This window comes from Pelodiscus sinensis, chromosome 10 (genome assembly GCF_052426305.1).
Source record: "Pelodiscus sinensis isolate ZL-2025 chromosome 10, ASM5242630v1, whole genome shotgun sequence".
In the NCBI taxonomy this organism is placed as follows: domain Eukaryota; kingdom Metazoa; phylum Chordata; order Testudines; family Trionychidae; genus Pelodiscus; species Pelodiscus sinensis.
This window is the reverse complement of record NC_143061.1, coordinates 44814255-44830567: the sequence shown is the minus strand read 5'-3', so window position 1 is coordinate 44830567 and position 16313 is coordinate 44814255. Positions and strand designations below refer to the sequence as shown.

The 16313-nt window shown below is 44.0% G+C and overlaps 1 protein-coding gene across 1 annotated transcript in view; it reads right to left on the bottom strand.

The window, feature by feature from the left end:
* Positions 1 to 16002, bottom strand: part of LOC112543495 (retinol-binding protein 1) — a 93021-nt gene extending 77019 nt beyond the window's left edge. The window contains exons 1-2 of the mRNA XM_006124988.5: positions 15307 to 16002; positions 14471 to 14649 (exon numbers count right to left, since the gene is read on the bottom strand). Of these exons, the coding sequence (XP_006125050.1) occupies positions 14471 to 14649; positions 15307 to 15379 (252 nt within the window). The 5' untranslated portion in view covers positions 15380 to 16002. The remainder of the gene's footprint in view (positions 1 to 14470; positions 14650 to 15306) is intronic.
* Positions 16003 to 16313: the final 311 nt, after the last annotated feature.

Here is a 16313-nt window from a genome sequence, read left to right as displayed (position 1 = left end):
AAACATCATTGTGAGATGCATTAATGGGAATGTTGAAAGTAATACATAAGAAGTAATTCTTCTGCTTTACTTTGCACTGATTAGGTCTCAACTGATGTACTGTGTCTAGTTCTGGGTGCTACATGTCAGGAAAAATTGAGGATAAATTGGAGAAGGTCCAGAGAAGACTAACAAAAATGATGAAAGGTCCAGAAAACATGGTCTATGAGGGAAATTTGAAAGAATTGGGCTTGTTTAGTCTGGAAAAGAGAAGATTAAGAGGGGAGAGGATAACAATTTTCATGTATCTAAAATGTTGTTACAGGAAGGAGGGAGAAAATTATTCTCTTTAACCTTTGAGAATAGGACAAGAAGCAATGGGTTTAAATTGCAGCAAAGGAATGTTCCAGGAGCTTGTCAGTCTGTGAACAGAAGGACCACTAACATCCTATAGAAACATTGGTGTCATTTTCTGTATAGGTATGAATGTGTTGGTTTTTGACTTGACTATAGAAATAAAATGCACTTTGGAACAGTGGCGGAACATGGCTTAGAGACACAGTCTGTGCTGGAGGGGCTAAAAAGTTGCTACCTACTGAAAGTGAATCTACAGGATTTTTCAGACAGATTTCTTCCTGTGGTGTACGTGACAATCACACCTCTGCCATCCTGTCAAAGCAAGCAGTAAATATTCCCACAAGCAGAGAGGAGAATGGGCCATGATTACAGTATCTCACGGGTGGCAGTATCTGCATGCTGAATCTGTGCCTCAAAAGCCACACTGTCTGTCTGTACACAGTAGCTTGGAGGGTACTTTCTAGCAGGGACAGACACTCAAGCAAGCATGCTCTATATAAGATGGTGTCTGTGGTGTCAGCTTGGGCTAGCGTCCCGAGTGTTTACACAGGGGTCAGTCAGGATTGTACTCGCATGGACAGCTTGAGCTGCTGCTGCGGCTGCACTGCTATTTTTAGCACACTCGATAGAGGAGGGTGACTGTCCACATACATTGTGTATATACTTAACATAGCTGTTTATTTCTCCCTTTCCCCCACATTCACACTTGTATTCTCGCTACCATGATCTGTTCCCCCCTCCCCAATGTCCTGTCTTCTGATTCACTTTGCAGCACATAGGTTGGTTGGATATACTACAATTACACTCTCTCGCTGCAGCTGCTCCTCGTAGTTCTGGCATCTGGTAACAGAAATCTGCTGCTACAGGAGTCTAGATGATGTTTGTACAGCTAGGGTGTATGTCTGCCCAGCAACCGGGTGCCCACGGATGACCCATGCCAGCCAACTCAGGTGCTCAGCACTCCGGCTGAGTTGCTGTTTCATTCTGGGCTCAGAGGTGGAAGGGTTCCAGAGCTCAGGCTGCAGCTACTGCCAGAAATCTGCACAGCAATGAAACTGCCTCACAGCGCAAGCCAGAGGCAGCTGGCACAGGCCAGCCACAGGTTGTTCTTTGCTGTGTACACATACCCTCACGTGCCTGCCCAAATCTCTACTGAAAGACAAATTGGCCAGATTGTGGACTCCACAGCAGAGGGCTGTATATTCTAATACACACTAGCTTGCCCCACACTAACTGGCCCAGATAGACCTGTTGGTGTGCACTAAAAGATCCCCAGTGTACATTAATGTAGCACTGTTTGAAAAAATGCTCCAGGGATAGACTGATAAAGACATGAGTAGGACTGAGGGACATAAGGGCATATCTGAAAGCACAGAGCAAGGAGCCCAGAGGGGAGAGAACTGTCACAGGAGGATAGAATCAGAAAAGGAGGCAGGAACACAGGAAAGAATCTGAGGGTCAAGTTGAAAGGCTCTGAATTTAGAGGCAGATTATTCAACATATATCAATAAAATGGCACAATTCACAATGGCACACATACTTGCACAGAGTAGTACTTTTTTCCCTCTGTGTAGACCCATTGAAATTCCTGTGATTTGAATTACAGTATGGCTGCTTTTCAGGTAAACATGGTGGGTATGTCTACACAGCAAAGTTATTTTGAAATAACAGCCCTTATTTCGAAATAACTTTCCTAGCATCTACACAGCCAAACCGCTATTTCAAAATAAACTTGAAATAGCAGAGTACTTATTTCGAATTTGGTAAACCTCATTCTACATTCAACGCCAAATTTGAAATAGCTATTTTGAAATAAGTGCTGTGTAGACACTTAATTCGATATAGGGGGCCTCCAGCCTTCCCAGGGTAGCCTGGTGGCCACTCCAGCCTCAACCAAGAACACTCCTCTCCTTCCCCCTTCCCCAGAGCCCTTAAAGGGGTTGACTCTGGCCACAGTGCCTGTGCCAGCTCCAAGCCTGCCAGCCCAGAGCCAGTAATCACTGCCCCTGACCCAGTGGCCCCAAAACATGAGCCAGAAAGCCATTGGCAGACAGCCCTCCATCGCTCCCTGTAGGGATAACATATTAATGTATTGAAAATGATTCCTCCAAATGGAAGTGACTCCCCATAATTTGTTCCCCACAACTTAGTGTTTAGATTTATTATTAATTCTTCTTCTTATTATTATTATTTGTTAAGATTGTTAAATGTTTAGATTTATTATTATTATTGTCCCTTTAGAATATAATGTATTAGGTCATGTAATTTAGAACTGTTAAGAATATAATCCTATGTAGCCAGAAACAGTCCCCCCCCCCCCCCCCCCACTCCAGGGCATGCTCAAGCTTGTGCAAGGGGCTGCTTGAAATTGACATTGCAGAGATACATTGTAACAATGCATTGTCAAGCCACTAACTCTGCTATGGGAGCCAAGCCCTGTAATTGACTAAGGGCATTGTTACTTAATTGAGGCCTGTTCTCTTTAAAACATTGTAACTTTATTCAGCACTCAGAGAATGTTTTAAGCAATACCACCCAGAAACTTTCTGTAACTACAACTTTTATTATTATACAAAATACTGTATGAATGTATGATAGAGTGCTTGGATGATGAGTGAATGGTTCTGAGAGGTGCCAGGCTGAGAATACAGCAACAAAGGGCTGAAGAAGGCGTCAGGTGCCAGTGCAACCAAAAGGTGTCAAGTGGAGAAAACCAAGTACTGGAGGTCCACCCGATGAGATCACTGACGAGCACCTGGCAGCCACCCTGGAGACATCAGCATGATGCAGCAATTTCCATAGACTGGCATAGGAAGAAATTCCTATAAGAACTGGACTAAAAAACTATGGAGTCAGAGTCCAAGGTTCTGCTGCCAGCCCACCAGGAGCTTCAGATGCGCATCTGATCAGGACTTCGCTCCCCACTACCATCACTTGTGTACAGAATACCTGGCCAGTATTCTGTCACAAGCAACTTCCAGGCTGGTAACTATACACAGAACTTGAATGAATGGATGTATGAATGAATGGTGTTTTATATATAAGTGTATAAGGGTTAAGTAGTGTTAGGAATAAGTAGTTAAACAACGTTGTTTGCTTCTATCTTTTCTTTATTTTTTATTATTATCTTTACAATAAATGTGGCTTTTTGCCTTATCCCCCTCATAAGATCCTGCTTGCTTTTATTTGGTACAACATCCCCAGGAGCAGTCTGCCAGCTCCCAGGAGCCTGCCAGGGCCTGGAGAAGGTGGGCACCTTCCTGGTCCAGAGCAGCGATCATGGACCTTATTCAGTTTGGGGGGGGTGCCCCCAACGTCCATGATCTCCACACTAGACAGATGAACGCAGCCATCTACGGCAGGATAGCTGCCAGCCTGGCCACCAAAGGCCACATGCGAACCCAGGAGAAGGTTTGCATGAAAATCAAGTTGGTCCAGCGAGACCCCCAACCCTGAGCCCTGAGCTTCCCCTCCCAGCTTTCCCCCTCCCCTCTCCCGCACTCTCTCCTCCCCTCTCCCACCTCCTTTCCCCAGTCTCAGAGGTTCATTCCCCCCCCACCATTTTTGTTAAGTAAAGAGTTTGTGTTTATCAAAAAATGTGTATGTTATTTTACATCAGGAAGAGGGGTTGGAGGAGGGGTAAGTGGAAGGACGTGAGGGAGGAATGAGGCACAAGCCCCTACTGGGGCTGACCAGGGAGACTGTTAGTGCTCCTCAGGGTAGAAGCTCTCCCACAGGGCCTCCTGGATACTGACAGCCCTCCGATGAACCCCCCGGATGGCAGCCTGTGGAAAGTGCAGCCAGGCTTGTAGCAACACATCCAAGAGAAGCACCAGAGTGACCAGGGGCAGCTCCGGCTCCATGTTGCAGAGTGCTGTGGTGTCCCAAGTGATGGCAATCAGAGCATGCAGAGACAAGATGCTTTGCTGTCCCTCATCGAGGTAGACAAGCAAGCAGGGAAACCTGAGAACTGGCTGTTCAGAGGGGGTCCCTTTTAGCGCAGGCCTCAGATAGCCTCAGGCAGCAGCAACACAAAGTAAATCCTGACCTGATGCCCTGCCGGACCTGGTTCTGGCTGGCCTTAAATGCGATTCAGCATCCACTCAGTGTGGACATGCTATTTCCAAATGCATTTTGTGTGTAGAAATGTTATTTCAAAATAATACTGTGGTGTAGACATACCCGGTCTTAATTATGACTCCTGATATAAAATAGATTAGCAATGTTATTTTCTCTTATGAAATCCATTAATACTGTGTACTAGACCCTGCCTAGATATTTCTTAATTACCTTCATTCTTTATATAACATTATAATAGGGTCCAATTCTGACCTTACACCTTTGTGTAAAGCAAAAGTGACTTGAAAGAGGCAGATTGATTTCTCTTCCACAAGTCTGAACTAGTCCTATCAAGTCTACTTTATTAAACTACTGAACATCTTGGAATATGATTCAGTTTATTTATGATATTCAAATGATTACTTTAAACTATTGTAATATGTACATACTGAATAGTCACATCCCTTACAAATTTAATGTTCAGATAATTAATAAAGATAATGTTTTGTCTGTAATACAGATTCAATCAAATCCAACAAGTAAAACACAACAGCAGAAGGAAAATATGGTGAAAATATGCTTTAGTGTTGTGGACTTATGTGAATGCAGCCAGCCTACTTCTTTTCTCTATAAGATTGAGAAGTGACAAACTACAGTGTGCCTGGAGCTTGCTCCTGAAATACAATGAAGATACACTGTAGCTTCTGAGGAGACAGTCAGCTTTAATCAGTGCCCACCCTCTTCTTCATCACACACTCCCATGTGGCAATTTACTCTTCTTTGGTCTACAAAATGTGAAGTTTGAAGGACTTTGAAGTTCAATTGGCAAGGTCTTGGGATTTCGCTGATGTCCTGTGTTGCTGGCTTGCTTTTCAGAAGAGCAGCAGAAAACCTTAAGAAACCTGTGACCACTTGGGATTGAAATACTGAAGAGTCTCCAGTACAGAAACTTTTCATGCAAGACTGATATTTGTCTATTTTTTAATGAAAACAGAATTACTTAAAGTATGCCAAGATGCACCCAAACTAGATTTGTTTTTGTAACTGAAACTGTCACGATTTCTGTTAAGTAATGGGGATTGCTATAAATCACTTGTATTTAGGTACCAGAGAATGGAAGTATCACAGTTCAGAGCAACTGCATTTGTATTCCCTTTCTGTGGTTCACAAGGGCATGCATTCCAGGACTCTAGCTTGCAGTCATCAGTCCTGTTGGTCAGAGACTTGCATCTCTCCCTCTTCTGACCAGAGTTTTCTGGGTTTTCACAGTCGCCTGCCTTTACTGATTATTCCTAGCAAGGCAGATTGCCTAAAAAAGAGTGTCAGGACTTGCTTTCTCTCTGAATACTATAAAAAGTGTAATTGCCATCAGTCATATTACCACACAGCTCTAAGCAAGCACATCTATTCTTAATCGGGAAAGCATTGCAGAGAAAACCTATTAAAACAATAAAAGAACCTACATGCTTTCTACAAAGCTTACCAAAGACCACCCAACTCCAGCAAGGACACTGGTGTCCGTTCTCCCAACTTTTCCTCAAGAATTGAGGCCCTTTTCATACAGAAGGTCTTGTCTATTTGTTCAATCAATTTAAACTCTGGCTGTTGGTCTCTGGAGATTGTGGCATAGTGAGCCTTTCCAAGATGTGGTATCTCTCTGGTTGGGTTAGAACCTGACCGATTTTAGTTCTTGGAGAAGTGGTGGTAGCCCTCTCCATGAAGTAGAGCACACCACATATGAGCCATTCTTCTAAAACAATGGACCTTAAACTTAATTCAGTAAGTTCTCCCAATGATATTGCAGGAAATGGCCTTATCTGCCACAGGAAGAATTTTCCTCTTTGGGACACAAGAAGCCAGCAGAGATCACAGAACCATTGGAAGAGACCTCAGGAGGTCATCAAATCCAAGCCCCTGCTAAAAGCAGGACCTCTCTCCATCCTTTTTGGACACCCCCCCACCTCCTTCAGGTAGTTGAAGGTTGCTATCAAATCTCACTCTTCTCTTCTGTAGATTAAATAAGCCCAAATCCCTCAGCCTCTCTACGTAAGTCACGTGCTCCAGCCCTCTAATTGTTTTTGTTGCCCTCCACTGGAATCTCTCCAATGTATCCACATGCTTTCTGTAATGAGGGGCCAGAATTGGATGCAACGCTCCAGATGTGGCCTCACCAGTGCTGAATAAAGGGGAATAATCACTTCTCTAAATCTGCTGGAAATGCCCCTACTAATGCACCCCAATATGCAATTAGCTATCTTGACTACAAGGGCGCTCTGCTGACTCATACCTAACTTCTCATCCATTGTAATCCCCAGGTCCTTTTCTGCAGAACTGCTGCTTAGCTACTCTGTCCCCAGCCTGTAACAGTGTTTGGGATTCTTCCATCCCAAGTTCAGGACTCTGTACTTGTCCTTGTTGAACCTCAGATTTCTTTTGGCCCAATCATCTCCCCCAGCTTAGTGTCATCTGCAAACTTGATGCTGGTGCAATCTATCCCCTCATCTAGGTCATCAATAAAGGTGCTGAAGAAAACTGGTTTAAGAACTGAGCCTTGGGGCACTCCTCTTGATATCAAACATTAATCAGTCATTGAGGTGTTGATCACTAGCTGTTGAGCAAAACAATCTAGCCAACTTTCAATCCACATTACAGTCCATTTATCCAATCCATATTCCCTTAACTTGCTGCCAAGAATACCGGGAAGACCATATCAAAAACTTTGCTAAAATCCAGATACAGCTCATCCATCACCTTTCCCATATCTACCAAATCAATTACCTCATCATAGAAGGCAGTAGGTTGGTCAGGCATGACTTGCTGTTGGTGAATCCATGTTGACTGTTCCTGATCACTTTCCCCTCTTACAGGTGCTTAAGAATGGATTCCTTGAGGATCCCCCTTCTCCCCATGATTTTTCCAGGGACTGAGGTGAGACTGACCAGTCTGTAGTTCGCTGGATTGACCTTCTTCTCCTTTTAAAAGATGGGCACTACATTTGCCTTTTCCCAATCATCCAGGACTTCTCCTGATTGCCACGTGTTTTCAAAGATAATGGCCAATGGCTCTGCAATCACATCAGCCAACTCCCTCAGTAGCCTTGGACATGGGCAGCAGGTTTGTATAATTTTTGGTGTTGCCCCATTAGCCACACCCCCTGGCCCCCATTAGCCACACCCCCTAACCCCCATTAGCCAGGCCTCTGGAGGTAACACGCTTGGGGCAAGATGGACACATGGCCAGAAATAAAAGGTGTCATGTCACTGCTCTTGAAGGACTTTTCCCACCATTCTCCTACCAACAGAGATTAGTTTGGCCCCCACCAAACCCCCCTCATGCAACTATCCTGCAATTGCATTAACCCAATGTGTGCGACATTAACTCAGGGGCAGAGAGGCTGGGGGAAGTGTTCCCTCTAAGGCTATGTCTATACTCGTGGCTTCTTGCACAAGTACAGCCATTCTTGCACAAGACCCCACAGAGCATCCACACTGCTCTTCCTTGCGCAAGGAAATTTACAGTACGGCATGGTAAGAGAGGGTGTCTTGCTCAAAAGCTACGCTCTTTTCTAACAGGTGTAAGCTCTTGCACAAGAGGGCAGCGTGGACACTCTGCAGGGATTTCTTGTACAAGAGACCACGATGGCAAAAGCACAGTGCGCACATGGCAGTGTAGATGTGTTCTTGCATAAGAAGCTGACAGTGTAGACATAGCCTAAGAGTTTCCTCTCATGAGCAGAATCAATTTTGTGTTGTGCACCAGTACTGAGTTCATGTGGCTTGTTTGGATGTGCCACCGTGGCAGCCAAGTTATTAATAAATATCTTATAAACCTTTACCTTTTCTCTCTGCTGCCATGGCTCCATCAGCTCCCCTGGTGGCTTCTGCCCCCTAACTCCTCATCCTCCCCTGCTAGCCTGGCTCCTGCCCTTCTCTCTGCCCTCAGCCCTCCTGCAACCTGCCCCCCTCCACCAGCCCTTCTCTCCCCCATGCCCACTCCTCCAGTAGCCCTACTCTGATCATGTGAGCTACCTCTCCTCATCCCCTCTCCTAACACCTCCCTCTACACACCTGCCCTGCCTCTCTCCTCTGATGCTGGTCCCTCCCCTGTAGGTCTCTCCCTTCTGCTTCACTGCCAGAATCCCCTGGAACCTGCACCTTCCTTTACCCCTGCATCCTGACTTCACCCCTGCATCCTGACATTCAATGACTTCCTTTACCCCTGCATCCTGACATTCAATGACTTCTTTGTTTCGGTCTTCACCGAGAAGTCTGGAGGTGTGCCTAACGTAGTGAATACAAGCAGAGAGAGGGTAGGTTTAGAAGATAGGATTCACAAAGAACAAGTTAAAAGTCACTTAGGAAAGTTAGATGTCAGCAAGTCACCAGGTCCTGATGAAATGCATCCCAGGATACTCAAGGAGCTGATAGAGGAGGTATCTGAGCCTTTAGCTATGATCTTTGAAAAATCATGGCAGACAGGGGAGATTCCAGAAGACTGGAAAAGGGCAAATATTGTGCCCATCTATAAAAAGGGGAATAAGAACAACCCAGGAAACTATAGACCGGTCAGTTTAACGTCTGTCCCAGGGAAGATAATGGAGCAGGTAATTAAGGAAATCCTATGCAAACACTTGGAAGGTAATAAAGTGATAGGGAATAGCCAGCATGGGTTTGTGAAGAACAAGTCATGCCAAACTAATCTGATAGCTTTCTTTGATAAGATAACGAGCCTTGTGGATAAGGGAGAAGCGGTGGATGTCATATACCTAGACTTTAGTAAGGCATTTGATACGGTCTCGCATGATATTCTTATTGATAAACTAGGCAAATATAACTTAGATAGGGCCACGATAAGGTGGGTGCATAATTGGCTGGATAACCATAGTCAGAGAGTTGTTGTTAACGGTTCTAAATCCTGCTGGAAAGGGATAACAAGTGGAGTTCCTCAAGGGTCTGTTTTGGGACCCGTACTGTTCAATATCTTCATCAATGATGTAGATATTGGGATAGAGAGTACGCTTATTAAGTTTGCGGATGATACCAAACTGGGTGGGGTTGCGACTTCTTTGGAGGATAGGGACATAATTCAAAATGACCTTAGCAAGTTAGAGAAATGGTCAGAGGTAAACAGGATGAGGTTTAATAAAGAGAAATGCAAAGTGCTCCACTTAGGAAGGAACAATCAGTTCCATACATACAAGATGGGAAGCGACTGTCTAGGAAGGAGCATGGCGGAAAGGGATCTAGGGGTCATAGTGGACCACAAGTTGAATATGAGTCAACAGTGTGATGCTGTTGCAAAAAAAGCAAATATGATTCTAGGTTGTATCAACAGGTGTGTTGTAAGCAAAACTCGTGAAGTCATTCTGCCGCTCTACTCTGCACTAGTTAGGCCTCAGCTGGAGTACTGTGTCCAGTTCTGGGCGCCACATTTCAAGAAAGATGTGGAGAAATTGGAAAGGGTACAGAGAAGAGCGACAAGAATGATTAAAGGTCTAGAGAACATGACCTATGAAGCCAGGCTTCATGAACTGGGCTTGTTTAGTTTGGAAAAAAGAAGATTAAGGGGGGACATGATAGCGGTTTTCAAATATCTAAAAGGGTGTCACAAGGAAGAAGGAGAAAATTTGTTCCTCTTGGTTTCTGAGGACAGGACAAGGAGTAATGGGCTTAAAGTGCAGCAGGGGAGGTTTAGATTGGACATTAGGAAAAAATTCCTAACTGTCAGGGTGGTCAAATATTGGAATAAATTGCCAAGGGAGGTGGTGGAATCTCCCTCTCTGGAGATATTTAAGAACAGGTTAGATAGACATCTGTCAGGGATGGTGTAGGTGGAGCTTGGTCCTGCCTTGAGGGCGGGGGGCTGGACTCGATGACCTCTTGAGGTCCCTTCCAGTCCTATTATTCTATGATTCTATGATTCTATGATCCTCCTGGTGCCTCTCCCTTCTCGCACTACCCTGCCCCCCCATGTCTACCCCCTCACCACTCACTGCCCCCATTCCCCTTATGCCCCTGTGCCCTCACACATGACTTGCTCCTGCCTTTCTCATGCCCACCCCTTCTTTCAAACCTTCTCCCAACACCTCCCCCTCCCCCCTCTAGCTCCCAATGCCCTTACCCCCTCCTCTCCCAGCATCACCCTGTCCTCCTCCCACCTTGTCCTCCTCCCCTCCTGCCTTTTTCCTCATTGTCTCCCCTGCACCCTGTCCCTTGGTGCCTTCCTCTTTCAAGGGAAATTTAACAGATGTAATCCTGGATCCTAAAACCGCACAACTGAGAAGAAAGTGGAATTACCATCCAAAAATCACCATGTACAGCAGCAACTGGTCATAGAGGTGCATGTTCAGACTCAAGTGGAAGCCACACATACAGGATTGCCCTTATTCCTACATTATTAAACAAACTTGTTTTAATCGTGTTACTGCAGCATCAGTTCATACACATACACTGGGGTCCTCCTGGCACACACACACTGCAGCCCTAACTCTACCATATATCCCCCTACTTCCCCCCATGTCTATCCCCCTACTCTCCCCCCCAGCCTGTAGTTTGAATATAAAACCTAGTGGGGTGACAGCCCTGTGGCTATTACAACCCACCCTCTTGTACCAACCCCCACCCCCCATCTCAATGCGGATTGCAACAGGGACAGGAGGGGTGATAATTCCTTGGGGAAGGAAGAACACTGAGCAGGGGCATCTCAGGAATAATCCCCCCTGAGGAGCCAGCGGGGTTCAGATGGGGGGTAAAAGGAGGCAGCAATGGGGGGCAGGGGGACTAACCTCTCTGGGGGAGAAAGGATCAGGAACTGATAGTCGTCTGGAGATGAGAAGTGGCAGATAACCCTAAGCAGCTGGGAAATCACTAGGGTCATGGCAGGGTGAGAAGTCAGTCTGCTCCAGCACCACCATCACCGTGATTCCCTGCAGCAGGTATGCAGGTATGTGGCTGGGGCGGACCTGCCTACGAGCAGCTCACACACGGGGCTGCTCGATCCCCACCCCCAGGAGGTAAAGGAGCCTCCCCGCAGCATGGAGGCCAGCTGGCCCCACTCGTCACAGTCTCCTGAGCGGTGGGGGCTGGGGCACGCTCCATATTATGGAGCAGGGCCCCGGTTCTGAATATTGGTGGAGCACGGGGCACCACGAGCCCATATAACTCGCCACCTATGGCCTTGGATGCATTAGATCTGGATTTGTGTATCTTCAGCTTTTCTAAATAGTTCTTAATCTGTTTTTTCTCCACTAAGGGCAGCCCACTTCCTTCCCATATTGCTTTGTGTAGTGCAGCAGTCTGGGGAGCTGACCTCGTCTGTGAAGACAGAGGCAAAGAAAGCATTGAGTACTTCAGCTTTTCCCACATCATCTATCAATAGGTTATCTCCCCCATTCAGTGAGGTTCCCACACCTTCCCTGATCACCTTCTTATTGCTAACATGCCTGTGGAAACCTTTGTTACCCTTCACATCCCTTGCTAACTGCTTTCTGAAGTTCTGGGTCTGTATTTTGCTGCTCTCCTTTCTTCCTTTGATCAGGATCCTGAAATATGATCACTGCTGCCCTGGTTGCCAATAACATCTACTTCCCCTATTAATTCCTCCCTGTTTGTAAGATGTCCAAGTGACTGCTGTTCCTGTCTGTTTAGGAATTACTACTGCAGTCATGATGGAGGATGTCCAATAAGTGGTCCTAAAAATTATCATGGCACAGCATAACAGAGGTTGCATGCAAAAGAGATCCAGAGGGCAAGACCAGATTAAATCAGCAATAAACTCATTTTGGTTTTTCCGTGCAGGCCTCATACGAGGCCTGATTATGCTTGTATTATAATTTACTAACAGTACTAACAAGATGTCAAAAGATCCCAGCAAACATCTCATAGTAAGAGAGTGTCAGCCCTGAAGAACTTCCATTCCTTGCCTTGTCTGTTTAGACTGTGAGAAAAGGAGGTATTACCCCCAGACTATGGATGAGAAACTGAGACACAGGGCAATTCAATGACTTGCCCAAGGTGCTATATGGAGTCTGTTATCTCAAGTTGCAGTCCAGTGTTGTAACCTTTGAACCATCCTTCTTTCACAATACTCAATTCACAAACCCACCCAGCATACAGGGGGAGCATGCAAGATGCAGCATCTGTTTGGGAGGTGAAGCCTTACTCACCTTCCCAGCTCACGTCAGTGTGGAAGGAAGGAGGAATCAGGGTCCACTAGTAGATTTTGTGTGCTCCAGCCCCATGGAGGGATGGAACACCAGTGTGGGCTCCGCAATGCTGGGGGGGGAGGGGGAAGCTCTGAGCCTTGGGGGCCAGATGCGGTAGGCCATAACCAATGCATCAGATTTATTGCTACAGGCCAGTAAAAAACACAGTTCAGGGAAAGGATTCTGTATGGATGATACCATTTTCCATGAAGCTGTTTCATGCAGCATTGTTACATTCACCTTCTGCAGGTGTGCTCCCAAAGTTGCATTCCTAAAGCCATCTTTTTATCCCTTCCCTGTTTACTAGTAAAAGGTACTGTGTATGTCATCTGAAACTAGATTTAACTGATTAGCTTCCTACCTTATTTTTCTGGTATCATCATGTACACCTTATTTTTGTGAGGAACACACCCGTTTGAGGGAGTAAAGACACCTCCCAAACCTGTCTTGAGCAGTTAGTTTGTAAGGGTAATGCCCATTCTATTGCTATAATAAAATAATCATATGCCCATATCCTGACAGCTTTCCTATCTATATAAGCCATAGGATACTTCAGCTATACAAAGTATTATGTAATGTTTAGCATAAGTGAACAAGAGTATTATAAAGAGAATTTAGACTCCATTATTGCTATATTTAAGCTTAATAATATTTGTGATTAATGTTTAGTATATATATGGTGTGGATAATACATGTCATCAGTATAACATATGTAAGTATAACATGGTCAACAGTGGAGAGTTTCCCTACTCTACAGCACACTTAGCACATCCATTTCAGAAAACAAAACTAGAGCAAATCTTACGGAGATCTCCCTTGTAAGCTTTTACAAAATATTGTCTCTGGCAAGAGGTAGTTCGTGACCAGTTACACCAATTAGCAAAAAAGGCTCAAGAATATCAAGCTATTTAGCTGAGTCAAAGACTGGATGTTAGCAGGGAAGCCATTCTATAAAAAAGCTCGCCATCTCTATGACTGATTCTTCTCTGACTCAGGATGGAGAAGTTTACATTTGGTCCAGCAATGGCAGGAAAAGGAAGGTTTACGAAATCCGGTGAAAGGGAATAAAGGGCTAAGCCTTCAGTACTCTTTGCTTCAGTGAGGGAAATGTGCAAAAATTCAGAATCCAGAAACCAGAGGGAAGAAACATTTTTGTATAGAACTGCTCCCTGAAGCAATATGCTACTGGTAACAGTTTCTGATTTATATGATCATAAGGAACTGCTCCTTTAAGATACTGCTACCAGAAATAGCACAGTCCTACAGGTAGCAGTTACATACAGTGCTGTGAGAGGTCACAGGATGGGGGGTGGGTTCACACCCTTGCAGTCCACATTTTCAAAAAAAGCACTCCCTACAGAAAATCCTGCGTACAGGCTTACAATTGCACAGAAGGGTGGAAGATAGGAAAAAAAAAAAAAAGAGAGGACAAGAAAAGCACCAGTTCCTAAATATTAGGGGTCCCATCACTCTTGCTCATATCAAGTTGTAAATTACTTCACCAAAATTAACTGGGTTTCTTCAGCAGTAAACACTGCTCAGTGTAAGGGTGGTAGAATTTGGCACTAACTGACTTTTTGAATAACAAAGATAACTATAGAATTACTTTGTTCTGGAGACAATTTAAACCTTAGTGCCAGTTCTTTAATAAAAGAAATAGCTTCACATTTAACATTAACAGTCCTTTATTGTAAAGACAAGCTAAAAACAGTCTGCAGCCTTGTCTAAATGAAGCTGTCAAATACACAAATAAAAATTGTAAGAACAATCACATAAAAATGACTTGCCTTTACATCCCACTGAAAGAACTAGGATTATTACTAATTATTTCTAATCTTTTTGTCATGTAATAGTAACAGTTCTAATTCTTACCATGCATTTGCGATCATCCACCCCAGCTAAATCCTCTTCAAACTCTTTTCCTACATCAAATTCCATGATGTAGTTTCTAAATGTGCTTAGCGTTTTAATGATCATATGATCTCCATTCTGAATGATTTCTTTGTCAGGTTTTAGCAAGTTGGCAATTTTTCTCACAGCAATGTTTACATCTGAAAACAAAACAGAAAAAAAGATTTGCAGTAAAGCCACAAATCTACAACAATACAAATCTTTAGAGGATTGGGATGGCCCAAAACACAAGCAAATAGTTCACTGGCTGTTTTACAAAAGTTCATTACAAGTATGTTAATTTGCTTACTTGCAAAAAACCTTGTAATCTTTAAATTTGTTAATACAACAAACATACTTCTAAACAAACACAAGAAAGGAAACATTACAAATTCCTACTAATTCACTCTCATTATCCAACAATGCTACTTTTGGAGAAACAAGCATTGTGCATGTTTCCCTGCCAATCGCATACACACAAACTTTTACACAGAGTACATTTTGTTTGCACCTGGATACACTTGTTTTCTCTTCTTGAGTTTTTTGTAAATTTTGAGAAAATAACTTTGTCTTTTAAAATCCTGTAGTTGAATCTCTCCATAGATTACTGGCAGTAAGATAAAAAGAAAACAGACTGTGTAAAATCAAACAAAACTTTGCTTAAGACAAAGTAATCTTTTTTTTAAAAGAAAGTATTCTTAAGAATGCATTAAAATTTTGGCTGAGCCTGTGACAGTCCCAGAAGAAATCAAATCCAACTCAAGACTAAGGTAGGTGGCATATTATTATTTACTAAAAAAATATGAAAGGAATCTTACCCAGTGCTTTCAGATACTCCTCAAAATTGTCATTGCTAAGCATTTTCCAATAACCATTGAAATCTGCAGGCATTTCTGGTGAATGTGATAGCCAAAACCAATGCCTGAGAATAATGTGCTGATTCTACACCACACAGCTCAATGCCTGTCCTCTGTGGCAAGTCTGAACTCTGTTTTCTTTTATGTGTTCTTCAGACCTTGCAATTATACGAGCCCCTCTAATCCGATTACTGCTAACGGGTTACCATTAAATCCTTCCACAAAGCTGAACCTTTTAGATTTATAATGACAGCAGGATGGCTTCATTTAAATGGAATGGAACATGTACCTTCTATACAATGATAGAAATATAGCCGTGTTAGTCTGGTGTAGCTGAAACAAAATACAGGACTATGTAGCACTTTTTGATCTGAGGAAGTGGGTCTGGCTCACAAAAGCTCATCATCTAATAAACCATCTTGTTAGTCTTTAAAGTGCTACATTGTCCTGCATTTTGTTTCTTCTATACAATGGCTGTAAGGCCACTGATTATCTGGGTATCCATTTTAACTACATTACTACTCCTCTTTTATGATGCTTAGAAAATAAAATGGCTGGTTTAGAGCATGGGGATGGATGCTACAGCAGGTAGTTGGCTATAGTGGACATGTTGGGTGGCTTCTGCAGACAACTGAAATCCTGTTCTTTTGGAAAAGCGGCGAGGAGTCCTGTGGCACCTTATAGACTAACTGAAGTGTTGGAGCATAAGCTTTCGTGGGCAAAGACCCACTTCGTCAGATGCATGTAGTGGAAATTTCCAGAGGGCAGGTATAAATATGCAGGCCAGAATCAGGCTGGAGATGACGAGGTGGATCCAATCAAGGAGGATGAGGCCCACTTCTAGTAGCTGGTGGATCCACCTCGTCATCTCCAGCCTGTTTCTAGCCTGCATATTTATACCTGCCTCTGGAAATTTCCACTACGTGCATCTGACGAAGTGGGTCTTTGCCCACGAAAGCTTATGCTCC